The 27,433-nt window shown below is 41.5% G+C and overlaps 2 protein-coding genes across 5 annotated transcripts in view; one reads left to right on the top strand and one right to left on the bottom strand.

Annotated features, from left to right (window-relative positions):
• NMNAT1 (nicotinamide nucleotide adenylyltransferase 1) overlaps positions 1-14,052 on the bottom strand; it is a 26,281-nt gene extending 12,229 nt beyond the window's left edge. Inside the window, exons 1-2 of one of the 3 annotated variants that reach the window (XM_043531598.1) lie at positions 13,922-13,967; positions 8,031-8,101 (exon numbers count right to left, since the gene is read on the bottom strand). In XM_043531598.1, coding sequence (XP_043387533.1) covers positions 8,031-8,043 — 13 coding nt within the window. In that variant the 5' untranslated portion in view covers positions 8,044-8,101; positions 13,922-13,967. Of the gene's footprint in view, positions 1-2,240; positions 2,365-8,030; positions 8,102-13,921 lie in introns of those variants that run through there. The other 2 variants (XM_007053719.4, XM_043531596.1) reach the window with 2 other exon arrangements.
• LZIC (leucine zipper and CTNNBIP1 domain containing) lies at positions 14,048-27,433 on the top strand. 2 transcript variants are annotated; one of them, XM_007053717.4, is made up of 7 exons: positions 14,048-14,188; positions 15,812-15,940; positions 18,271-18,406; positions 20,269-20,367; positions 21,119-21,214; positions 25,852-25,933; positions 27,026-27,433. In XM_007053717.4, the coding sequence occupies exons 2-7, from the start codon at positions 15,840-15,842 to the stop codon at positions 27,082-27,084; spliced, it is 573 nt and encodes a 190-aa protein (XP_007053779.1). In that variant the 5' UTR covers positions 14,048-14,188; positions 15,812-15,839; the 3' UTR covers positions 27,085-27,433. The 2 variants fall into 2 exon arrangements, with proteins under 2 accessions (XP_007053779.1, XP_027682675.1); XM_027826874.2 differs by having other exon boundaries at positions 14,069-14,225.

Raw genomic sequence — 27,433 nt, forward strand, 5'->3', positions numbered from 1 at the left:
AACTGGTTGAGAAATGGAATCCATTGCAAGAGAGTGAGGAAGAAACTATATGGAAGGCCAACTTGGGGAGCAAAATATTGGCCCATTTGGGCTTCATTTAGGTTTAACCCATCCTTGCTTCCATAGATACCAGTGTAGTTAAACAGCTGGAGGAAAGCTCTAGTTTCTGTATTGAAATAACCCCTTTCTATGCCATAAACTTTTTTATCTATGCTGTGTCTCCCCTCTTTGCCTCCCACCCTCCAAGAGTAGTGGTGCAACCACAGATATGGTTAGGATGTCAGTACAAGTTAAGATTTTTATTTTGTTCTTTTGAGATGGGCTTTTTAAAGTTTTTTTAAAACCTTTACTAAAATATTAAGGGATGGGGAGACTGGGGCATTATATAACCCCCCCACCCCATTACAAATTAGCTATTCTGCACTAATCCTGCCAATTCTCATTACGATAAAGGGACTTTGTGCTTATGGTGACCTAAGGGAAGTAAGCTCCATTCAGGTGAATGCTGAGCTTTTGAAATCCAACGGCAATTGAGAACAGAGACAAATTACAGGGCATAACAGAATTTTGTCACTCATACCAGCCATGTATTACTGGAATAAAAACCTCTCTTAAATGGCACTTCTCCCAGATTCTTGAGCATCCGATGAGACCAGCTATAATTCATTACTGCCTGACTCACATGGCCTACCACCTGAGCTGATGAGTGCCCAAACACCATTAATTCGGATTGTAAACACAGTTTTGTTTTAGGGCTATTTAATAGGGGTGTGTGTATCCATGGCAGAAACCAGGGAAAGAGTTTAGAATCTCTTAAATCCAGTAAAGCAGCAAAAATAATTAAAGCCCGAATCCTTTATCAAAAGGGTAGATAGTTGTGTACAGGGTAGAGTTAATGTAAGTTGAGATATTGTTTATTAGCTTTTAATTATTATTTCTGAAAGGTGAATTTAGTGCTTTTGAACTAATAAAACTAATAGCACTGATTACAGCCACACAATGCTCCGCAATCCCGACTCACAACATCCTTGTCTTCTGAGCTGAGATTTATAACAATGTGGTACTTTTGTTAATGTGTACAGATCCAGGTAGATTTCTAAAGACTAGGATGAGACCATTAAACTACTTCTACTTGTGAGCCAAATTGAGATTCTAATCCAGTTCTCCAGAGGTGAAACTTCAATGTTTAATTCACTGAAACGCTTATCCTCCATTGCAACTGAAAAGAGCTACTAATATTTAAGGGCAAACATTCATATTTACAAGATATACAGTAGTGCATACCACGTATCACAGGGTAGAATGGTGCTCTCAACATATATAATACAAAATACCTGTTTCCAGATACAGTAGCAAATTTAGCATACACATCAATAGAGATTGACTTTCTAGTGGGAAAGGAATAGAAGCTTCTGAAGAGAGGGCTGCAAAATATAAAAATGGTCCAAATCAGGTTGGGACTAAAATACTAAAAAGCTTTGAAGGGAATATGCTCATAGGAGAGTACCTGGTAGGGTTAGTCCATGCTTAGGCAAACAGATGATGGAATTAAATTTGCTATTATAACAGCACATTATCAGGAGTCAAAGGCTTTGTGTACATTGAGAAGATCTGGATGATACAGTGGTAAAAATTCATGCAGCAATATGCCCTTCTGCTTGTACCATTGCTTGCAAAAGTGGAGCTGTGTTGGTGCTACATGGCAATGGCAGAACTCCTTAAAATTCGCAGTGCAGTTAAGGCCTTTGTCTCCATATTAAGGTTTGCTGCTACAACATCACGTAAAATACAAATTCAGTTAATCTAGAGGCATCATCTAATAGTACCATGTCCCTTCCTATGAGCATGGGCCCCTCAAATCTTTGAATTTTGGACTTTCTAAGTTATTCCCAAACTGCTTGGGAATCGCTGGGTGCTCAGTACCTTTGAAATGTGTCTACAAGTCCTTTGCCAGCTTTAAATATGGGATCAAGAGTTGAATGCCTCAGGTAACTACGTAACAGAGTTGTGTATTGGTGGAATATTTTACTGTGTAGTAAGTAATGAATAATAATATGTCTCATGTCATTTTCTTCTCAGTAAGTTATAGTGTTTATTTTTGGAATCACTATTCTGATCCTTCAGTTCTACATCCTACAGAGGTACAAAGAGGTTTAATTAGTAAAACTTGTAGAGGTTAATTTAATGCATGCATGATGAATTCTGAGATTACAGAGGGAGAAATGAAGCAGGTGTCTTACCTAAAGTGCTGATTTGAGTATTCTGAGATGTTCTTGAGAAGAGCGAAATCATAGCCTGTCCCATAGTTTCTGTTCCCTTTAGACAAGGAGACTGGCAGCTGTTTTCACTCCCCTGAAGATCTGACAGCACAAACCTGAAGGACTGAAAACTCCAATAAAGGACCTGGCAGAAAAGGCCTGCTGACGTTTTAACTAGGTGGTACCATTTTCAATTCCTGTTTCTGTATCAGCAATCTGCTCATTTAAAGTAAAGTCGTGATGGCAGGGTGGTCCTGCAGCCTGTATTTTGGAAATCAGCAGCAGTCCAATGTCACCAAAAGTGCCTAATAAATATCTCTATGGTGGCAGGGTGACAACTGAGATAAGTCAGGCTATAAATGCAAAAAGAAAAGGAGTACTTGTGGCACCTTAGAGACTAACAAATTTATTAGAGCATAAGCTTTTGTGGGCTACAGCCCACTTCATCGGCTGCATAGAATGAAACATATAGTAAGAATATATATATATACACACACACACACACATACAGAGAAGGTGGAAGTTGCCATACAAACTGTAAAAGGCTAATTAATTAAGATGAGCTATTATTAGCAGGAGAAAAAAAACTTGTGTAGCGATAATCAAGATGGCCCATTTAGACAGTTGACAAGAAGGTGTGAGGATGCTTAACTTAGGGAAATTGGTTCAATATGTGCAATGACCCAGCCACTCCCAGTCTCTATCAAACCCAAATTAATGGTATCTAGTTTGCATATTAATTCAAGCTCAGCAGTTTCTCATTGGAGTCTGTTTTTGAACCTTTTCTGTTGCAAAATTGCCACCCTTAAATCTTTTACTGAGTGGTCAGAGAGGTTGAAGTGTTCTCCTACCGGTTTTTGAATGTTATGCTTCCTGATGTCAGATTTCTGTCCATTTATTCTTTTGCGTAGAGATTGTCCAGTTTGGCCAATGTACATGGCAGAGGACCATTGCTGACACATATGGTACATGTATAAATGGTATAAATGGTACATGTAACAGGAGGAAGAACATCCTGCTATTTCTTTCAAGCACATCTTCTGTTAGGAAACCTTTACTGAAGTTTTTCTGTGTTAGTTGGTGTGATAGAGATCTTTCTATTGAATAAATATAGGAGGATGAGATGATGGATATAATTTGGTACAGTGAAATTTCTACTAAGGTCCTCCTGCCCAATAGATAACTCCTTGTATTAAGCCATTCAGTTATCCCCGAGGTTTTCAATATGGTTTTGTTCAACTTGCAGTTAAAAAAACCTCTACTGACAATTGATTTTATTGGTCCATTGGGTGGCTACCTGATGCAGCTTTCATTGTATATTTAAAGGTTGCTGGGAATAATACCATTCCAGGTTGAGCCTGGAGTTGCTGCTCTAATATTTCGCAGGCTTAAACCTAACATTCCTGCCATTCTTTGGTTTGTATCAAAACCTTAATGCTATTTTAGAATAATGTTCTCCAACACGAGACTGATGTATACATCTGAAATCTGCAAACACAGACATTTGGAAACCCAATATTAGCTTTGTCTAGTAAAATAAAAATTAAAAAAGGATATTAATTCAGTGAATGTTTAACTGATTTCTTGGGGTTGCTTTTCAGTCCGAGCTTGTCCCAGTACTGCAGCCAGTCACTTTTGAACAAGTTGGTGGTAGTATCTTTACTTTCTTCACCATTGGAGTTCTGCAGGCATCTGGGTTTTACAGAGAGATATGTGGGACAGCAAAGAAACAGGGCTTGATTCTCCTGTAACACTGGTGTAAATCAAGAGTGACGCCACTGAAGCAGGAGCATGCAGAGGAATTTAAATTTGACCCCTTTAGGGGGAGTGGGGGGAGGCACAGAAGCTCACTCTCCCCCCTCCCCACCCAGCCCCTGGGGAGAGAGGACTCCCCTAGCTCTGGGGCTGTGGCTCTCTCCCCGCTGCAGCCCCGGGGCAGGGGGAGTACTGTGTCCCTCGCTGATTATTGGGGGTGCCCCTGCTTGCCCCCCCATTGTGCATGCCCCTGCACTGAAGTCAGTGGAGATATCAGTATAAAGAAATTTGAGGGGAGAATCAGGCCTGTGATACTCCCCTGATTCTCTCACAGGCAGTATACTCAAATATGTAATTCAGGTGTCATGAAACAGCACTGAGATGCTAGGACTGAGAAGCATGCTGAGAAAAATCTACACCCATTGTCAAAAAGACAGGTTTCAGAGTAGCAGCCGTGTTAGTCTGTGTTCACAAAAAGAAAAGGAGTACTTGTGGCACCTCAGAGACTAACCAATTTATTTGAGCATAAGCTTTCGTGAGCTACAGCTCACTTCATCCACTGAATGCATCCGATGAAGTGAGCTGTAGCTCTCGAAAGCTTATGTTCAAATAAATTTGTTAGTCTCTAAGGTGTCAAAAAGAGTTAATGTATCTGACTTATTTGTGATACAACTGCTATGTTTATTACCACTTCTGTCCTTCGATCACTCACACATACTTGGATTACATCAGATATCTGGCTGTTTTGGATCCAGCAGGAACACATCAATTATCTGGGAGAGATGCACTGGTGTTATGAAGATAGCGTAGGAAGAGAAAATGAGGGTGAACAATATGTGGCTGCTGAACTTAGTGGCTTTTTAACTTTTCAACATATTTTATGTAGTTAGTTCTGTGTGTCAAGTATAGTGACAAAATAATTTGCCTCTAGCTATGCTTTTTAGAAGGCAAAGGTCATATAGACTGGTTCTGCAACACAATGGACAAGATAATGATATTTCAAAAGGGGGAAGCTTATCTTCTTGAAAGGTTTCAGAGTAGCAGCCGTGTTAGTCTGTATTCACAAAAAGAAAAGGAGTACTTGTGGCACCTTAGAGACTAACAATTTATTTGAGCATAAGCTTTTGTGAGCTACAGCTCACTTAATTGGATGCATCCGATGAAGTGAGCTGTAGCTCACGAAAGCTTATGCTCAAATAAATTTGTTAGTCTCTAAGGTGCCACAAGTACTCCTTTTCTTTTTATCTTCTTGAAGTCTCTCACTGGGAAGGACTTTAAAGAAGCGTTATCTTGATCACTCTCCTCTCTTTCCAGGGCGGGCTTTGGTGCTTATTCTTGTGGAGCCAGTTCCTAGGAGCTCAAGGTGATCTTCTGTGTATTCAGGAGTATAGGATTTTTAACTGAAGGAGTCTGCACTGTTGTATTAACTGCCGTGGCTACACAGAATGTATGTTTGCATTCAAGGCTACATTCCACTTCTGATTTTATGTTTTCTAAAGCAAAACTAGTTTCCACTTCATTTTAATGGGACCCTTTGGTTTCTAACAGCTCTTAAATGAAGGGATCTGAGTATTTTAACAAACTCCTTGTCTCAGCAGTGCCATAATAAAGTTACAGTTACAACTGGTATACTTAGTTGAATAATTTTGTTTCACTGTTATCTTTTATAATTAATTGCAGGCTCTCTGCATTTTTCAGTTAGAGGATGGATTGCTGGGCATATAAAATGGAACAGAATAATCAAAAACTAGGAAAATATTAGCCTAATTTTGAAATTAGTGAGTTGGATTAAAAATGGTAGAAGCACGTTTTCTGCACCTTCAGACTACTTCTAGTCATAATGTCAAAAAGAAGTATTGCTACTCCTTTCATTTATCAATTTTAAACACTGACAAACATTGCTACAATGATAACAAGAAGTCTCTCTCACAGTTGCTTTCTTACAGAGGCCAAAACTAGCCCAAACTTTATGATCTGTCTGTGATGCTGTCCGTGAGCACTGTGACTTCAGCAGGTACTTTTAAAGTTTATTTAAATGAGAAATTAAACCTTTTCTCCTTCACAGAATTAGCTTTACACATTTCCCTGAAATACTGATCTACCTGACAATTTAAAGATATGGGTATCTAAATTAATTAAAGGGCACTGTCAAGCAGTTAGACCCAACATTTAGATTTTATTTAAGTGAAACCTAAAAAGAATACGTTCTATTATATTCCTTTAAAATGTAAGTGAAATCATAGAATATCAAGGTTGGACGGGACCTCAGGAGGTCATCTAGTCCAACTCCCTGCTCAAAGCAGGACCAATCCCCAATTTTTCCCCCAGCTCCCTAAATGGCCCCCTCAAGGATTGAACTCACAACCCTCGGTTTAGCAGGCCAATGCTCAAACCACTGAGCTATCCCTCCCCCTTCTTTATTTAAATATTCTGCAGAAGTCCTGGAAACTGAAACAGGGCAGCGTGGTGTTAGCATGTAAGAAGAAAAGCTGATTATAATTACAAGTAAAATTGACCAATCTATTTTTGTTGTGGAAGCTAAATGAAGTGAAAATAATAAATCAGTAGCACTGATAAAGAGTGATTTAGATTTCTTAAATGTTCAATTTTAATCTAAGGTGTGGTGGGTAAAACAAGTAAATAATTTTCTTTTTATAAGTGCCAGAAATATGTCATGTATTTGCACTGCTTCCATTTGGAGTCTGGCTTTTGTGACAAAGTACTTAATAGGGTGGGTGAAATTAAAAGAAACTATGAATGACCATAACTGTTGAGTAAATCCTTTTTCTACTAATTTAATTTCTTTTCACTTCTCTTCCTATCCTCCCCTTACCCTAAATATGTCTGAGTGTTCTTCTTCATGGCAATCTGACTTGCCAGTATGGCTTCTCCTGGACCTATTCTGAACAGACTAAAACTGGAATGTGTTAGAATTATAACATTCAAAAACCAGTCGGAGAACACTTCAACCTCTTTGGTCACTCGATTACAGACCTAAAAGTGGCAATTCTTCAACAAAAAAACTTCAAAAACAGACTCCAACAAGAGACTGCTGAATTGGAATTAATTTGCAAACTGGATACAATTAACTTAGGCTTGAATAAAGACTGGGAGTGGATGTGTCACTACACAAATAAAACTATTCTCCCCCCCTCCGCCCCCCCACTGTTCCTCACACGTTCTTGTCAACTGCTGGAAATGGCCCACCTTGATTATCACTACAAAAGGTTTTTTTCCCCCACCACCCGCTCTCCTGCTGGTAGTAGCTCACCTTACCTGATCACTCTTATTCCAATGTGTATGGTAACACCCATTGTTTCATGTTCTCTGTGTATATAAATCTCCCCACTGTATTTTCCACTGCATGCATCCGATGAAGTGAGCTGTAGCTCACGAAAGCTTATGCTCAAATAAATTGGTTAGTCTCTAAGGTGCCACAAGTATTCTTTTTCTTTCTCCTGTTGTAGTTGTCTGTGCAAAGAACTGAATATTCCATCATTGTTCCCACAGCAACATCCCTGCCTGGAAAGGTCTCACAAGGCCACTCTTCAATAGAAAGGGGGTGAAGAAATTAGAAACATGTTGCATCCGATGAAGTGAGCTGCAGCTTATGAAAGCTTATGCTCAAATAAATTTGTTAGTCTCTAAAGTGCCACAAGTCCTCCTTTTCTTTATACTGATCCTTTTAACAGTCACGGTGAGGAGAATTTCAAAACGAGAGAGATTCGTAGCAAAGTCTTTAACTATCAATATATGCAAACATCAGGGGGCTCTTGAATGGAAACAACAGTGCTTTGGTGCTCTTATGAGGTTCACTCTGTGTCAGTACTTTTCAGTGCTTTCAAGAGTTTTTACACAGAATTTTTCAAATCCTCTTCCTTATTAGCACAAAACAGTTAGCAGGCAAGGACATGAAGGGTTTGGTGCCACTTTGAGTGCAGCCCTTGCACTGGCATCAGCTGGAAGAGTTGCTATGGAAACAGTTATGGAACAGGAGAAGGAAGGAGCTGGACTTGCCTTTGTAATGCATAAAGCTCCAGTTTCAAAGAAGAAAGTGACTCAGACTGCAGACCTGAATAGGTCTGCTCCTAAAAAAAGGGGAAAATAATCGGAAATTTAAGGATGAAAATATATGGTGCCTTTTCAGCAATGGGATCAAATGTCCTTTTGCATCATGGCAGCTAATTTTACAGTCTAGAAAATCAGGCAGCTGTTAAACTGCATCATAAACTTGCCTTCTAACTCGTGTCTCTTTACAAATTGAGGTATTTATAGGCAAGATCTGATTATTCACACATACTCTCAATTTCTTAATTCATGCTGACATCTGCAGTTTAGCAACATTTCTCCAGGAAACATGTGTGTGCTGGCTCAGGGACCAGAAGGGCTGAAATCTAAAACCATGGTGTAATATGCATTTTCTGATACTGTAATTCTTAAAACTATTGGCACTTTCAGAACTGGCGTCCACTGAGTATGGAGTGACCCTCACCTTCATACTCTGGCAACATTCTGATCTACTTAGTTGAAAAGTGGTGCCTTGTACAAAGGGAAATTAATTAGCTTTTCCCAGCAGAGAACAGTAACATAGGACTCCAGTAATGCTTACAGCCCATCTACTGTCAGATTGTCACATTCAACTCTTCACTCTAAGTTGAAACTATTTAAGAAATTAATGTGTTGTTGAATTATGGACTTCTTATTCCTTAAGCTTTTTAGAGACATCAACACTGATGTAACTCCATTGGCCTCAGGGTTGAATTTGGCCCAAAGGCTTTTGAGATTAAAAAGTCATTCTTATAAAGAGAAGTTAAAAAATTTCAGAAACTCCTGTGCTAACTAAAGTAAATTATTTCATTTCAGACAACTTTTAGAGTACCTCATAGTTACTCTCATTCATCACAATTGTACATGTCTTTCCTCTAATTGTGAAAAACTGCTCACTGCCCTGGAATAATCAGGAACAACTCAATTAATTTCAGTGTTCTTTTACAAAAGGACTTATTTGAAGCCTTTACTGTTGCAGATTTCAAAGCCCCCTATTTCTACTACAAAACTGTGGAAATACTATTGCCTAATTTAGATTGGGTAGGCATTCAGGGTGACACTTAAAATGTAACTTGAGATCAATATGTCTATTGTCTTGGAAATATTTTTTCCTAAAGACTCGTTAAAGGAAGTGGCTAATACCTATACCTATCTTGTTTACATAAGTAAATTTCAAATGTGTACTGTTTTGTAACTCTCCAGAAAACTTGTGCTGGATGAGGAGATAACTTTTATAGAATATTGGTTTTATGTACAGTATTGTAAGAATAATCTTTTGAATCTGTTGCACAAAAATAATGAATCCATTTCTCCTGATGTTTACTTTAACTGTTTTCATACTAGGGCTGCCTTAAGAAAATTTGGCTAAAACTCTATATTGTGATTTTAGGAACAGTTGATAATTTAAAAATTTAATTGTATGATTCTGTCCCAGAACACGCTAAATAACGTCTTCAATATTTCTCTCTAAAATAACTTTGATTTAATCTTTTTTACTCCAACATTAAGTGGGCCAATCCTGTTCAGTAACTTACAGCTCATGCTTAAAGGAAGACAATGAGATTTTTAAAATGTATTCTATACTATTTCTAAATAGTAAAGAAGCAGTGTCTGGCACTTAGATCAGGCAACTGGATATGAAGACTCCTTGATGCTATTGCCAGTTCTTACTTGCTTTACGACCTTGGACAACTCACTTAAACTTCCTTTACCTCAAGTTTAGTCCTCTGTCAAATGGAGATAGCAATACTTACTGAACTCAGAGGGGTTGTGAGGCTTCATTAGTGCATTAGCACCATGTGAGGGACAGCTGGAAGATACTATAGCAATGCAAAGTATCGTCAAGAGACTAAAGCAGGCCTGTACTTATTCACTGATCTATTGTGCCCCTCTTGTAAATCCTTTTAACACTCAAGAAACTTGCCTCTCAAGCAAGAAGTTGTTACAATGATTAAAGATAACTTATGAAATTTAGGTTTCAGAGTAGCAGCCGTGTTAGTCTGTATTCGCAAAAAGAAAAGGAGTACTAGTGGCACCTTAGAGACTAACCAATTTATTTGAGCATAAGCTTTCGTGAGCTACAGCTACAGTGCATCCGATGAAGTGAGCTGTAGCTCACGAAAGCTTATGCTCAATAAATTGGCCTAGAAAAGCCACTCCTGGGTCATCCAGAATGATACAACATGCTTTCCTTTTCCAAGGGCTGTATGTGCCACCTCTGAGCAGTCCCAAATAAAGTTACCTTTTAAACTATGTTGAACTATTTTGCACTCAGGGATGAGAGGACAGGTACATGACCTGATTGTTTTCACTTTCCCCCTTCATTTTAGTTTGTTTGCACTGCAGCACAAAACTGAATATTTGTTCCGTTAAATGCAATTTAAGGGATTGGAACCCCTGAAAATACAGAAACCTGATGTAGCTGCAGACTGTCTGGATAACATATAACATAAATTCCACTCAGCCATTTTTACCCCATTTTTTTCTGTCAGGTTAAATAATATGAAGTATCTCTTTAATGAACTAGGAGAAGTGGCTTGCCCAGCAGATGAAGTCTAAAAGTCTAATGAAATGGTACTGGCTATCCTGGGGATAGTTTATAGCAGCCTCTTAAGCCAGGGAATTTCCTATAGGGGTGGTCTTCAATGTATTATATTTCATAGTAAGTGACCCCCATTTTGGCCCAGAAAGTTAGTCTCTTCTCTATAAACAAGAATTCCAATAAATTCTCCAGTTTTGGGGTTTTTTTGTCTATGTGAAAGAGTGAAGTCATCACTAAAAAGAGAGTGTGAGTCTTCCCCAAAATGACAAATACTCCTCCACTCCACCAAGCTGCCCCACTGCTTGGATTACATCGGCTCAGGGTTGAAGAACAGCTGTTTAAAGCTGGAACTGAGCAAGATGGAACAGAGGAAAGCACTATGGGAGTCTGCAGTCTCCTTTAGTTGGAGGGATGCACTCACAATTGGTCAGTTTGATCTGTAGTTTAGGATTCTTCTCTGACTCGTAAGGTCTCACAGTGCTATGATAAACAATGTTCTCTACCAACTCTGGTTGCTGATGAGACTCCATTTCATCCAGACCAGATGATATGACCTTCATGACTTTATCACCTATTGGCGGGATTACAGCAATACAATATATCTGGGCATAAAGCTCTTGGACTGTAGGAAACTTCACATGGGTAGACATACATGCACTAGCTTTGCTTGAGCTAGTGTTCTAAAAAATAGCACTGTGGTCACGGCGGCACAGACAGCATTAAATTAAATAATACAGCAGGTCAGGGTAGCCCCCCCAATACAATCTTGCTTGACCCCCCACTCAGTAGGTACATGGACTGCTAGCCCAAGCTGCTACTCCTGCCACACTGCTATTTTTAGGTGCCAGTTTGAACATAACTAACATGTGTACATCTACCCAAGCTGGGAATCGCACCTTCTAATTGCTGAGTGTGCCCACAATTTTCTTCCATGGGAAGAAGATGAAAGAGAAAACAAACTATACGTGACAGATGTTAATCATATAATTTAATGCAGTACTGGAAATCAGATGCTACAGTGATGAGAGTGCTACAAGAACCTCTATAGAACAAGAGAGCCTCCTGCTCTGAATGTCCTTAGAAAGGTTAATCACTATACCAGCTAAAGTAATTTTTTTCCTCATAATAAAAGTTTCGTTAAATTATGTATTATCATTTAGGACTGGTAGGTACTGAATTAACACTATCAAAATTATTCCAATGTGACCACAAACAATATTTAAACACTCATACCAGTAAACAATAGTTCTTTGTTTTTTATCCACTTTCTCTCATTCATGTCTCCAAACGCCAAATCCTTGGTATGTACTGATGAAAAAGCTCCTCATGCATTTCTATGTACTTAGTTTAACAAAGCTGAGGTGAGTTACACCACATCCAACTATTTTCATGCCCACTACTAAATAAGACACTGAAAATCTCTCTCTAAGGATTTCTGAGAAGGGTAAACAAAATGACTTAAATAAAATTAGTTCCCATAGGCATTCTTTGTAAATTGACAGGTTTCAGAGTAGCAGCCGTGTTAGTCTGTATCCACAAAAAGAAAAGGAGTACTCATGGCACCTTAGAGACTAACAAATTTATTTGAGCATAAGCTTTCGTGAGCTACAGCTCACTTCATCGGATGCATGCAGTGGAAAATACAGTAGGGGGATTTTATATACACAGAGAACATGAAACAATGGGTGTTACCATACACACTGTAAGGAAAGTGATCAGGTAAGGTGAGCTATTACCAGCAGGAGAGAAAACAAACAAAAACCTTTTGTAGAGATAATCAAAGTGGCCCATTTCCAGCAGTTGACAAGAACGTGTGAGGAACCGGGGGGGGGGGGGGGGGGGGGAATAAACATGGGGAAATAGTTTTACTTTGTGTAATGACACATCCACACAAAGATGGACTACAAGCCGTAAGGAACAGTATCCCCAATAATGTCACGGCAAACCTAGTGGCTTAACTTTGTGACTTTGTCCTCACCCATAACTATTTCACATTTGGGGACAAATCAGCAGCACTGCTAATGGGTACCTGCATGGCCCCACAGTATGCCAACATTTTTATGGCTGACTTAGAACAACGCTTCCTCAGCTCTCGTCCCCTAATGCCCCTACTATACTTGTGCTACATTGATCACATCTTTATCATCTGGACCCATGGAAAAGAAGCCCTTGAGGAATTCCGCCATGATTGGCGGAGTGGATGTGTCATTACACAAAGTAAAACTATTTCCCCCCGCCCCTACTGTTCCTCACAGGTTCTTGTCAACTGCTGGAAATGGCCCACCTTGATTAACACTACAAAAGGTTTGTTTGTTTTTTGTTGTTGTTTTTTTCTCCTGCTGGTAATAGCTCACCTTACCTGATCACTCTCCTTACAGTGTGTATGGTAACACCCATTGTTTCATGTTCTCTGTGTATATAAAATCCCCCTACTGCATTTTCCACTGCATGCATCCGATGAAGTGAGCTGTAGCTCACGAAAGCTTATGCTCAGATAAATTTGTTAGTCTCTAAGGTGCCACAAGTACTCCTTTTCTTTTGTAAATTGACATTGTTAAGGTAGATGTTCAAAAATTCATTGGGGCAAGCAATAAAAAGTTATATATAGTATTAATACATTCTAATTTTAATTAAAAAAAACACCTTGTTTTGTTAATACCAACAAGAACTTGTTTTCGTTGCCACTTTCTTTTACCAAGGATTTTGTATTTGGTTTCAGTAGGAAAAACTGACACAAAATATACTGTACAAACATACATGCTATATACGTGACATTTTCAATAAGTGCAACACATATGGTAAAAGTCCAGGGCTGTTGTATAGTGATGCTATGCATTGTTAAACAGCTACCGCCTTCCATCCCAGAGGTGGAGTATTTCCGCGTGGGATGAAGTGATACGGAGAACAGCCAGACTAATTTAGGGCCCAGTCCCACAAAATCTTATTCCTGCATGTAGTCTTTGCTCATGCAAGCAAAGTTCCACTGATGGGATTTACTTGTGTGAGTAAGGACTGCAGGAGTAACATATAATCATTTGTCAATGCCTTTGGCAAGACAGGCTGCATTTCCCTACCCTGTGGCAGCGCTTGTTTTCGTTTCAGTCATACAGAGGTAAGCGGAACTAACTGAAAAATTGGCTGCGCGCTGGGAGGCAAGTCCCTGGCCAGCGACAAGGCCCCCCCGGGGGGGGAGGGTTTGAAGCCCCCGCCTGCAGCCAGAGCTCCCCATGGGGCCGCCCTGCTCCCTTCCCCACACAGGGTAACCCAGGCGCGGCCCCTGGGCGCCTCGCCCCACAGAGGCACCCCTCAAGCTGCTTACCCGGCTGACAGGCAGCCCCACAGCTCCGCAGAGAACGGCCCAGGGGGGCGGACCCACTGTGGCCCGGGGTGCCAGGCGCCGACGGGACCGCCGGGTACAGCGCACAACCAGGAGTGCTTCGATTGGCTACTCGGCGACGGAAGTGGATATGGGTCCGTTGCCTAGCGATGTCCCCCTTTCCGGAAGTGGGTGGGGTTGGATCTCCCTGCCGCCCTGGAGGCTGAGGGATGGGTATGGAGTGAGGGAGCACCTCCCGCACGTCGTGAGGTGAGGCCGGTCCGAGCCTCCAGGGGAAGGGATGCGTGTGAGTAAGGGGCTGGGGGCTTGTGGGGTTAGGCTGGCCCAGGGGCCCGGAAGGGTTAGGGGAGGGGCTGCCGCTTTCGTTGTGGGGGCGGGTGAGCTGAGGGGTGTGAGTCAGGGGCTGTTTGTGGAGTTGGGGTGCATAGGGGTCCTCAGGGTTGTGAGCTAAGGGGCTGTTTGTGGAGTCAGGGTGCATAGGCGCTGAGGCTTGTGAGTAGGGCTGTTGTGGGGTCAGGGTGTACAGAGGCCCTGAGGAATACAGGAAGCTGGGAATGGGGTTAGCTGGGCGGTAGTCATCGCTTGTCACTCCAAAACAGTAGTCAAGATGTGGTTTATCGCTTAACTGTGAGTAAAGGACTGGTGCTTATGCCTTGAGTGCTAAGGGTAGGGGGTGTGTCTGTGTGAGGGTTACAAGTAAAAGGCTAGGGTAAACCTGTGGGTCTTGTGGAGGTGTGGGGGGTAGGGCAGCCCAAAGGTACATGGGGACTAAGGGTGAGTGGTATGAGTGAAGTTTGTGGAGGGTAGTAAGTAGGAAAATAGGGACAGTCATAGTGATGGTATTCACAAAAAGAAAAGGAGTACTTGTGGCACCTTAGAGACTAACCAATTCATTTGAGCATAAGCTTTCGTGAGCTACAGCTCACTTCAGTGGTGGTATTGGCTTTTACTGTTTTCAGTATAGTTGTGGTTATTTGGTGATGTTTGCTATTTCTTTACCAGTTAGTGAAAAGGGGGTGGGTGGGAGCTAGATAAAAACGTATATGCTCACGCCCATTTGGAGGGGGTCAGTTTTCTTTTCCCCCCTAACATTTAAAGCCCGCTTCTCCCTCTCCAAAACCAAAATACTCTCTCTCCCCCCCCCCCCCCCCCCATTGCTTTTAGTGTTTAATAACTTTCTAGCTGGTGCCTGGGATATTTTTCGGTTTCTTGTTAAGTATATCACAAAGGGCTATTGACCTCAGTTCAAAATTGACCTCTGGTTTTGGGCCTAAACTATATTTCAATCAACAAGTTATCCAAGAACGCAAGTGTTTTTTCATAACCCAGATAACTTCTTGTTAGAGAAGTGGAGATTATTTAGAGAAGTGGAGGTTTGATTTGGAACACCACAAGTTTTTAAGGTTGATAGTTGTAATAATGTTGTGTGGAAGCCTCAGGCATCCAAGCTTAGGCTTTCTCTAGTTTATCTAATTTCCAAAAGAATATGTAAAGAATGCATTCCATTTCATAATGTAAGGACTAAGGATTTTAGTAATTGCTTCTTGGTTTCAGTCATGTTTCCATTTTGATGTGCTGTGGCTGTTCAACTTCTTTACTCTATTGACAACTTTAAGGGAAAAGTTATCCCATCGAGCCACCTGTTCCTGCCCAGCCTACCAAATCCGCTACTGCTAGGATCTCAAAATATTTTTATTTGGGTATTCTCAGGCAAGAAACTGCAGATCACAGGTAGTTCATGGGTCATCTCTTAAGAAACACTTCTAGGGCACGTTGGTCTTTATTGTAGTGGAGAGTCCTTGCTTGCCAGGACACCTTTTAAATTCAGGTGGTACATATCTGGATATCAGTAAAATGTGTTCTGTCTTATAGGTCTGCACTTTCCATATAAAGATTTAAAATGGCTTCAAGAGGAGCAATAGAGACCAGTAAACTAAAACAGAACTTGGAAGAGCAATTGGACAGGTTAATGCAGCAGTTGCAAGACCTGGAGGAGTGCAGGTATGGAAAGGCAGGGTCTCCCTTTTAAATGTAAATATTTTTCCAGCAACAGCTGGCAGAAGAAATTGCTGCGCCTTTCAGTATTCCTGTCACAGTTCTTTGAGGCTTTGTTTTTAAATCAGCCTAAGGATGCTTGGATTAAGCAGTGCAGGACAAATTCAATGAACTTTTTCTACTCTTTCCATGTTTAAGAATGGCCCCTACAGGAAAAAAACAGAGTTCAGGAAAACTTGTTGCAGGTTTCTTGGAGATTTGAAATTCTTAGGTGGAGTGTGACACTGTATTACTTTTGTGAACAATGGAATCATCACCTGTTCACAGAATTCAAAATTCATTCTTCACTATCTTAAAAAAAGAAAAAGCTATTCTTGATTTTGTCCCTATTTTTCATTATAGTTGTTTTGTTTTTGTTTTGTTGGAAAACACAATCAAATGGATCAGTGATGTCCTTGAATATTAACTCTTAAGGGATTAATAAAAAACAGAGATGGAAAACACTTTTAGGCCACCTCCATGCCACTGCAGAAATGTTCTCTACAGTGAATTTTCTGATGTCTTTGTCCAATCTAGTTTTAAAAGTTCCTCGCAACAAGGCTTTACCACTTTCTTTCAGGAATCATTCAACAAAGTAATAGAGTTCACTGTCAGAATGTTCCTTATGGTAAAATTTTCCTTTTCTTCATTTCATCCCATTGCTCTTAATGTAATATTCCATTCTGTCACCCTAAGCAGTTGCCTCCCACCTTTGTGTTTACAACCTTTATATAGCTATAGATGGCGAGCTTGTCTACCCTCCCTTAACTATTGCTTAGTCAACCTACACATAGTATTTGTTCTTTCCTCATCAGTGAATTATCCCAACTCCCGAAGCATTTTTGTTCCTCTTCTCAAATTTGTCAGTGACTTTCTGGTAATGAGGCACCCAGAATTGCATGCAGTATTTTAGATGTGGTCTCTGCAGAATTCTTTAGAGTGGAACTACCCTGCTCCATACTACTGTATTTTTAACAAAGCTGCACAAAATTCTAAGCCTTCTGGTAATCTATAGGCCATTTCCACATAGGTATCCAAGGTCAGAACTTGGTCCTGAATTTCCAGCTTGGCAGGAGATAGAAACCTGCCAAGCCAATGTACTTTTCACTTGAGGCAGTACGGTAGAATCTCCAAGATACGAACACCAGAGTTATGGACTTACCAGTCAACCAGACACCCTCTGGAACCTGAAGTAATCAGGTAGCAGCGGAGCCGCGCACACACAAATACTTTACTCCTTTGGGGCTTCAGCCCGGCCATGGGGGGATGTAGGGCTGCAGCTGCAGCGTGAGGGGGGTCAGGGCTTCCGACTCTCAGGAGCACCGGTGCTCAGGGCTTCAGCACTGTGGCTCTGTTCCCAGCTTCAGCCCTGTGCGGGGCACCGGTCTCAACCTCAGCGCTCCCCGTGTAGCTAAAGCCCTGAGGTCCAGTGCCCCCCACCCCAGGCTGAAATCGGGAACTGAGCTGTGGGGCTGAAGCCTGGAGACCCAGCACTTCCCACCCCCAACCCTCCACGGCTCCAGCCCCTCCCCAGTGGCTGAGGTCCATAACGTCTTGTTCAGAGTTACAGACGTTTCAGAGTTACGAACATCCTCCATCCCGAAATGTTCTTAATTCTGAGGTTCTACTGTATGTTTCAAGTTGCTCCTCTAGTGCCTCCTTGGGCAACTCAAGAAATGATACCGACTGGCCATAGGCCTTGAGGAAGTGTTCAGCCCTCTTGAGCCACAGAGAAGGTTACTGTAACACAGAGTATGAGAAGACGAAGTAAGAGTGTAGATAATGGGGCAAACTTTGGGATCAGGAGTACAAATCTTTTGGGAAAGGGAAATAATTAGTAGTATCATTCTCTAGAGTCCTCAGCTAAGATTATGGCCTGTTGTGTTAGGCATTGCACATATACATAGTGAGTCCCTTCTCCAAACAGCTTATAATCTAAATCGACAAATGGTGGGAGAAAGGAACAATTAATATTAAGAAAGTATGATTGTAAACAAGCTACTTCTTTAAGGAAGCTATTTCATGTTCATGACTGAGCTTCAGGTATGTTTTAAAAAAGTAGTTCCCATTGGAACTGCACAAATGTTCCCTCATGGTACCAAGGTTCAAAGCCTCAGCTCCGTCCTTACCATGGCTAGCTATGGGCGTGGGGACCTTTACTCCACACATAGGTATTACTTTACTTTTATTTTTAATTTTACCCTGTATTACCTCATCTAGCACAATATTAAAGTTAAAAAATATGTCTTTCTGGGTTTAATCCTGTGAGTTGATGTGGCTTGTTGAATTTCCTTTAGAGAGGAACTGGATGCAGATGAATATGAAGAAACCAAAAAAGAAACTCTAGAACAGTTAAATGAGTTCAATGACTCACTGAAGAAGATCATGTCTGGAAATATGACTTTGATAGATGAACTCAGTGGGATGCAGCTGGTAAGGACGATTCATAGTCTCCTCTGTGGTATCTTCCTAAAGATAGCATATGTTATACCTATAGTTTGTGAAAAAGAAGGTGAAAATACATACTGGGGTGTGTGTGTGTGTGTAAGTATGTGTATACATGATTTACACCTTTGTATTTGTCTGTTCTACACACATACCTATGAATATTCCACATTAATCGAGTATATGTTGATTTAATCTGTAGTCTTTTAAAGTAAAGCTATATTTAAGAATCAGGGTAATTAAACATGTAGAAATAGAGTTGTGTATCTCCAGAGCAGGGCTTAAATATAGCAGACACCTTACTAAGTGGAGTCTGATATGAAAGATGGTGGGGGAGACCCCACCAACTAGGTTTAGGGCAACACGTTGTGAGACGTTCCTACCCCATCTGCTGGGTGGCATAGCAAGGCTCCAGAGGACCCTGGTGCAAGAATAGATTAGAGACCCCTTCCTGATTCCAAAATCTGCCCTTCTCCAGCTCCCCCATAACCGTAGTCGAGCCTTCCCCCCATCACCTAGCTCCTCTTCAGACCCCTGCAGTTCCTGCCTGGCTCCCTCACGGTCCCAATACAGACCCCTGTTCCCTAGCTCCTTTCTTCTTCTCCCGTCTAGCTATACCATAGCGCCAATCCAGCCCTCCTGTCTCACTTTCTTCTTAGCTTTCAATGATTTAAATGGAGTTTCAGGATGAGGGGGAGAAAAGAATTTCAAATTGAAATGCTAAGTTAGTTATTCAAATAAGATCAAAGTGTTACAGAAACAGAAGAGACACTTTTATTGTGCCCCCTAATCCCATAAGGGGAGTAGAATACGTAATAAAGCAAAAAAGCCCAAAAGTTAAGGAGGAATGTTTACAAAGGGTAGTGTTTGTTCCCATCCCCAGTATATGGTTTGGAAATTTAAGGATCTGAACTACACGAAGAACAATTCTGAAAAAGAAAAAGGTGTTTTTTAAACGGAAAATTTTTCTTATGTTCGCTCCCCCCACGATTGTTACAGCCGCTGGTCAAGAGTATCATCACCCTTGGTTTCTTCTGCTTGAGACCTGCTTTCTGTCCCTAATACAGTACTAGGTGTAAATACCTTGGGTATCCCGAGCGGCGGTAATTCGGCACACCTAAAGAAAATTCGGCTAGGATGCAAGTCAGAGGGAAGGGGCTTGCCCACCTCCAGCTTGGCAGTCTGGACCTTTCTAATCTTTAACAGAATGGCAGTTCTGTCTCCACTACCCCCAGAGCCATCGTCCTCCTTCATGCCCCACTTCCCTGGTGTGTCCTGCCACAACCCTGTGCTGCACTTCCTGTTCCCCTTTGCCCACCAATGGCACCTGATGCTCTGCTCCCTCAGCTCTTCCAGCCGCTATAGCCCCGGCCCACACCACTGCTCTGCCAGCCTCCTCACCTATGACCTGGACCCTGCTCCCCTCACTATCCCCCAGGCTCCCATTGGGTTTGCCTCACATCAGCTCCTCTCACGCTCCATTCCTGGCCACCCCCACCTGCCTGTCTCCAGGCATAGGTGCCCTGGCCCGTCAACATAATTAAACCACCTGCAACGAGCATCGGTAGCTATGTCGGTGGGAGAAACTCTCCTGCCGACATAGCGCTGTGCACACTACCACTTTTGCCGGCGAAACGTATGTTGCTCGGGGGTGTGTGTTTTTTACACATACCCTGAGCGACACAAGTTTTGCCGACATAAGTGATAGCGTAGACATGGCCTTGAGTGTCTCTTACCAACTGAGGCAGAGGGTGCTGTTCAGCATTTGTGAATCTGGTGTAATGTGGTTGTATTTCATGATGTTTGCTATTGGGTGTACTCATTCTTTTAGCTTGTTCTTTTTCTTGCAGGCTATACAAGCAGCCATCAGCCAGGCTTTTAAAACTCCAGAAGTCATTAGAATGTTTGCAAAGAAACAGCCAGGGCAGTTACGGACAAGGTTGGCAGAGGTAAAGATTCCTGTGGACAGAATCTAATTCTAATAGATTTATTTCAACTGGCCTGATTTTTGTCCTTCCAGTCTCCACAAATTAAGGGTCAGTGTGAATTTTGTGGTGACAGAGAATCTTCTGATGCCTTTCAGAATCTGGTCAGCTTCAAATAGCTATCTCACTATTAGGCATGGGGGCTGAAAATGTTACTTGTGTTCATTCCTTCCCCCCTCATTTTCCTAATACAGACCAAAAAATCTGGTAACCAATAGTAAACTGAGCACCAGAAATACTTCCATTATCACAAATATAAATTCAGAAGAAGAGCCATGATCCTGGAACTCAGGTTGAGAGACTGGCTGGCGCACTAGCCTTTCATCTCCAGAGATTTGGATTCCGATTCTGGATAGGATACAAGTGAAATGAAGTGTGGTGGCCTTATCCTAGTGGATGTTGGTCCTCAGAATATTACCACACAACTTGACATAAATAGCAACCTCTGTTCAAAACTGGTCCAAGATTGAAATAGGCAAACATGCGGAAGTTAGGATTAAAAGGCACTTGCAGAGCTGGGGGTGGGTGTTTCACGGCTCTTTACCACACCATGGGTGCCTCTGTTAGGCCCTCACTTTCACAATTGTCATATTCATTCACAGGATTATTTTAAAAGGAATCTAAATGTAGGCTGTAAGGGTGGTTAGGTTGTTAATTTTCTACTAGTTTCATGTGAAATTTTTCACATTTGAAAAAAATATTCTTTCTTGTTCAGATGGACCGAGATCTGATGGTTGGGAAACTGGGACGGGACCTATACACGCAGCAGAAGGGGGAAATCCTAACTGCCCTCAGGAAGCTTGGAGAGAAGGTAACGATATGAGCATTGATACCTGTCATTCGTTGAGCTATGATTATGATGGTCTCTTCTGACCTTAAAGTCTATGAGAAAGGAATTGAAGTTCTTTCTTGCTAAACACTTGTTTTGTTTTTGTGTGCATTAAATATGTGTGGAGAGAATGCAGTTATATTATGTAATACAAAAACAAGCCTCATGGCAGAAGCATCCCTATGGCTACATCTACACTACAAGCTAGGGGATGTCAGTCCCCTGCTTGTGTACGCATACTTGCACTAGCTCTCCTTGAGCGAGCAAGAGCATAAATAGCAATGTAGCTGCCGTGGCAGTGGAAGCACAGTTGAGCTGTGCCGGATGCAAACCCTCCTGAAACCCAGCTGTGCCTCTATTGCCTATGCTGCTGTGGCTATATTGCGCTTTATACTTGCGCTAGCTTGATGAGAGCAGGGGAATCAGACTCCTGACTCATAGTTCAGATATAACCTACATTTCAGTGGTACTCAGCCTCCCTGAAGAGTATGCTATGGATAGTATAGAGAACAATACTGAGCATTTGTCTAAACCCTGTCATGGATGGTTGATCACAACCTTAAAGTGGACTCATTGATTGTCATCTGAGTGCGTGACATATAACTAACATCAATTTGGACCTGCTTAAAACAAGCTGCAATACTACTCGTTGCCTAATTAACCACCCAGCCATGGAAAGAAAATATCAAAGGCTTACAATAATACAATGTCTTACTTCACCCCTGAAAGGTAGGTATTATCCGCACTATGCAGGTGAGTAAACTGAGTTAGGGACGTTAAGTGACATGCTACATGTATGGAATTTCTGGGAGTAGAACCCAGGAATCCTGACTCTTAATTCTTGTCTCTAACCACTAGAGGGATGAGGGGAACAGTTATATTTTCCTATTGCCAGTCTGTGAAGGAAATGGTCCCCATGTGTGTTAGCTTTAAAAAGGAAACAGTTTCCATTGAGGAAGATCCTGATTTTGTGATGTCAGATTCACATTAGCTTTCCAGTGTCTTGGCACTGCTGAGTTACTTTGAATAATATTTCATTAGCTGTTTTCTTTTGATAGTGCCTGGGGTTTGGATATTTCGTGTGGAAGACATGACTTGTATTTTATGCTCTTGTGTCCCAGTTATGGTATTAATTTTAATCAATATCTTCTTCCAAAAGATTTTTATTCTTGGACTTTCCCAAAAGATGCTGATGCTTAAAATGGCTTGGAAGAAATAACTGCAAAAAGTTACTTAAGATTTTAAATCATTAACAGACTACTTGGATAGACTTAGTTAATTGTAGTTTAAATGGAAGACTTTTTTTAAGCTGCCAAAGTCTGAGTTCAAGTATCTGTGTTTCTCTTGTGAGAGTTAATAACATCACTAACTACTAAAGGAAAGCAAGGAGCTGCACTCTTTACAATATTTTTGATATTGGGCCCTATCTACACTGTAAATACAAGTCTAGCACATTAATTTGAACCATTAATGCAGTTGTGTACACAAAGTTGTGAGAAAAGCTGCACAGTCCTTTGTTAGCTTTTTTGTGTGTACATCTACTACACTGCCTATCTATGTTTATATGAATAGATTATAAGAGAACGTAATTAGCTGTCATTTACTATCTTAGACATTCCCAGTAGACAAGTGAGGTAAAACATTGTTCCAGGTACAGAAACTGGGAGGGAGAAACCAGCTATGTACTAAGTACTGATAGGGAAGCTGTCTGTGTATACTGCGAAAGTGTTACTCCTGGGGGAATTCTGCGCCACTGTGCAATGCAGAATTTTGAAGAAATTAACATGTGCGCAGAATTTCCTTCTTCCACAGACATGGACTGCAGTGCTGCTGGCCGCCACTGGACCCAGCAGAGCACAGCTCTCACATAGAAGACACTGCCAGGGGGAGGGAGAGGGAGCTAGAGGGTTCCTGGTAGCTGCAGTTCCCCACGCTCCCTGGGGGAAGGAGAGGGCAGCGTAGGAAACTGTGCAAGCGTGGGACTGAGTATCAGACTGTTTCTCCCTCTGGATCCCTGGGTTCTGTGGGGGTAGGGGGTGGGTGTCTGGGCTGAGAGGGGACCACGGCTGGGCTCTGGTGGGGGGAGAGGGGGCAGGTGTCTGAGCTTTGGGGGTGGGGAGGGGGTGTGGGTATCTGGGCAAGGGGGGTGCCTGCAGCTGGGTTCTGAGGGAAGGGAGTGTGGGTATCTGGGCAAGGGGGGGCCCTGGGTCTGGGCTCAGGATTGGAGGGGATGCAGGTATCTGGTCTAGGGGAGGCCTCATGGCTGTGCTTTGGAGGGGGGAGGGGTTTAGGTGTATTGGCTCGGGGGGGTGCCGCAGTTGGATTTGGAGAGAGGGGTTGTGGGTGTCTGGCCCTCCGGTCTGGCTCTGGGGAAAGAAGGGGGCAGAGAAACAGGACCTGGGTTGTCATAGGGGTTTCTTTAACTCTCTACTTCTGGAGGAATTTTTGTGTGTGTCTGTATTGTTACAGACATACTTGCTGACCGGTATTTTGAAATAAATTACCAAAATAATTGAAACTGGCGTGATTATGTAGTGCCATTTTGACAAATAAAATTTGCAGAATTTTGAAATATTGTGTGTAGAATTTTTAATTTTTTTGCTGCAGAATGCCCCCAGAATTAAAAGTGTGCTGAACATGTGGCTGATTTTCAAAGTGCTCGCCATATATTACCATACATAATATAATTATAATTACATATTATATTTTGTGTGGGCTCAAACCATGCTGAGTTGGCTCTAAGAGGCTAATTGGTTACAGTACTGATTTAAGTTACAGTGTAGACAGGACCTCTGATTTCATCAGGTCTTAAAGGAAACACACACAAACTTGAACTGGGATTTGGGTGGTTGAGGAAGGATAAAGGAGGACATGATTTTCAAATACTTTGGTTTGAAAGGCATTTATTTGTAATTTAAGTGTTTCCATCCAATCTGTTGTTAATTTAGGATGTTGTGTTGAAATGCATTTCAGTACATCTCTAAGTGTACAGCACTTTCCATGAGAGGCTGTGTGGCATAGTATATTGGACAGGAAGATAAGAGTCAGGAACTCTTGGGTTCTAATCCCAACTGGTACTCTGTATTTTGAGCATGATACTTCACCTGTATTTCTTATTTTTAAAATTAAGATTAACGTACCTCACAGAATTGTGAAGGTTAATTTGATGTCTGTACAACACATTGAAGTGATAAAATGCTATGTAAGGGCTAAAGAGCATGAAGATCTGTTCCAATGAAACGGTCCTCTAAAGCATTTGCATTGCAACAGGTTGCTAAATGAGTAATTATGCAGCAGAGCTAAGTTACGTAATTTATTTATAATTTTTCTCCAGTTTTCCAGTTACTTTACAATGTTGATCTACTTTACCTGATGGCTATAGTATATCTTATATTTTCAAGAACTAAAGCCTGGAAAGGAGTCTATAATGTTTAAAGGGAACTCATGCTCTCCATTATTCTGATATGTATTCAGTTCTTTCCTTCATCTAAATAATTATTTCACAAGTGTTCAAACTAGTCTTATCAGTATGTTAGAGCTACACTGGTTTTGTCTTTTGAAAGTTTTTTTTTTTTTTTTAAATAGGGTATTTCCAGAATAGCATAGTTATCAGGGCTCCTTTTCTAGGTGCAAATTCCCACTCCATGAGTAGCCAGGACCTGGGAGTGCTTCAAAGACAGGGCACCCAAACACTGGGAAAGGAATCCTGTACAGTCCTTCTCTTCCAGGAGAGTTGGCTCCTTGGAGATGGTGGGTGTGAGGTGACAAAACAGGGAGGAGGCTCAGGGCTCCTAAAGGAATGCAGCAGGCTTAACCCACAGGAATTTGCCATATTACCGACACCGACACTTTGGAAGGCTTGTATCAGGCACATCAATTTCTGTCTTGCTTTAAGAATCAGAATACAGTCTTGATGGGTTCCTAAATAATAAGCTGATCTTACCTCTGAATTTCCCGGCTTTTCCAACTTTGTGATACTAATTCATTATTGTATATACATAAATGTCACTTGTCACAAAGCATTGGAGTGCCACACGATAAAAACCAAAATACATCTGCACGTGACCAGATGGTTCAGCATTGTAATGAAACGGACTGTCATCTCTAAGGCATTGGCTTTAATATGGCCAAGGTGGGTAGTGGCTGAAAGCCGTTAGACTGTTCATTGGCCTATGTGAAATAACTTTGGACTGGTATCCATTTCCTCATGGCTAGGTGTCCAAATTACAAAAGCACCATTGTGGCTCGCATCCTTGTTGACAGCCTCAGCACAAAGATGAAGGCTGGCCTCCTCTCCTAAAAGTAGTCTCTGCAGTTTGGCATTGAGGTTCAATGATACAATTGGCTGAAGCTTGCAGCAATGCTGCTTGTGCTCTTCCTTTTCTGTTGATTGACAGCCCTGGAGACAAAAATTCTTTCTATCTGGCACCTTTCACCAGTGCTTAATTTGCATTCACACCGTCAGATAATGCCATTCCTTTAAAAGCATATCAGATTCACAGGTTCTACAGGCTGAAGTATTTCATATATACACAGATACATATCCTTACAAAGTAAAAAAAAAATTATACAATTAAGGTGTTCATTTCATATGTATGTATCTGGTTTTTTTGGTTCAGCTGACTCCAGATGATGAGACTTTCCTGTCAGCAAATGCAGGTGCAGCCCTCAGCCAGTTTGAGAGAGTCTCTAGTAACCTTGGTAAGTTTCTTCATACCCCTAATATCAAAGCTTCTCAGCATCCCTATGCACTAGTGGAAAGAAATGGCTACATGATTCCTGATCTAAAAGGGAAAAATCTGAACAAAAATATCCATGCCACTTAATATATGTCCTAGTATAATGCTGGTAAAATTTATATATACTGCTCTATGAAAAAATAAGTACAATGTGGAAGAAACCTAATGTGGACCAAACCATTAAGTGTCCCACGTAATGGGGAGGCCTTGAGAGTTATGCCTAGTAAATAGGGACAACATTTTTAGGGTTAAACATGATTTCTGCTCAAATTTGTTGTCCTCTTCCAGCACTCCTGGAAAAAAAGCCTTTTCCCTTCTTGGCCATGAGCGCTCTGCAGTTTCTTGCCATAGCAACAAACGGTACAGGGGTGAAATGCATCTTCTCCCACCACTGTCATAACCAGACCCCCCTACCAAAGTGGCAAGACTGAACGTGCATTCAGTATGCAATTAATTTCGCATATCAACACATTCCAATATTAAATCTAGATTCTTCTGGGCCAGGTTTCTGTCCAATTGCTTCTCAAACTGGGGAGATAGCAGTGCTTACTGTGAGCTTCTATTCTGACTACTCCTCTTTGCCCCGTGCATGCTTCCAGTGAAGCAGGGGTAATCGTTGTGGGATAGCGTGTGAAGGGCCAGGTCAGTGTGTGAACTTGCTGAACTTGAGGCCTTACCCTGGAATGCATCTTCTCATGGCTTAAAGGTCCTGGGAAGCTTGGATCTCGTTAGGTTTAGAAGGGGGTTAGAATTGGGTGGATGCCATCAGCCTTGCAGCTCCTTTCCTGGCCACAGCTTTTCAGGCATGCATGTAATATAGCTGAAGCCAGAACATGGCCCCATTTTTTGACAAGTTATACCTGAAATGTTTTTGTTTTCAAAATGTGGGTTTGACTTCTTGCCCCAAAAGTCCTCTTGTGTTGTTCTGTCTGATTTAAGGTATCAAAAATGAACCCCTCCAAAACACAGTCCCTGCTAATAACTTACTGTTTCTCTAAACTGGGATGGTGGTGATGGGATAAAGACAATTTTTATTTCTGTTTTCCCTCCATAGGATCTGGAGACAAAGTCTTTGCTCTGGCCAGTGTTGAAGTAGAAAAATCAAAGCAATGAAGAGGTGTATGGGGCTAGAGTCTCTCCTGTTGTCAACAACATTGGACTTCTATCATATTGTAACTGGGTTTTTTTGCTCATTTGATTTTTTTTGTAAACTGTTGTGGCGGAAGGGGGAAGGACTTCAATCTTAGTCACAAGACAACGTAAAGTGAACAGTCTTAAAGTGCACTTTGGGACCTCAGTGTCTGTACTCCATAGCAATGTATGCTCTGAGGCTAAACACTAAGTGGTATTTCAAAAACACAAAATCAAACTGGCTATGATTGTCTTCTTTGAAAGGGATCAACTATTTTCCACTTTTCTGAATGTGTATTTCTCTATTAAAATATCATCTTTTTCAGTGTGA

The sequence above is a fragment of the Chelonia mydas genome, chromosome 18 (genome assembly GCF_015237465.2).
Source record: "Chelonia mydas isolate rCheMyd1 chromosome 18, rCheMyd1.pri.v2, whole genome shotgun sequence".
Taxonomy (NCBI): Eukaryota; Metazoa; Chordata; order Testudines; family Cheloniidae; genus Chelonia; species Chelonia mydas.

Bases quoted from the DNA above. Each gene is read 5' to 3' on its own strand.
- LZIC (XM_007053717.4), top strand. From the start codon at position 15,840: ATGGCTTCAAGAGGAGCAATAGAGACCAGTAAACTAAAACAGAACTTG. The intron at 20,368-21,118 runs GTAAAGATTCCT...TTTCTTGTTCAG, and splicing joins TACGGACAAGGTTGGCAGAG to ATGGACCGAGATCTGATGGT. The intron at 21,215-25,851 runs GTAACGATATGA...TTTTTGGTTCAG, and splicing joins TCAGGAAGCTTGGAGAGAAG to CTGACTCCAGATGATGAGAC.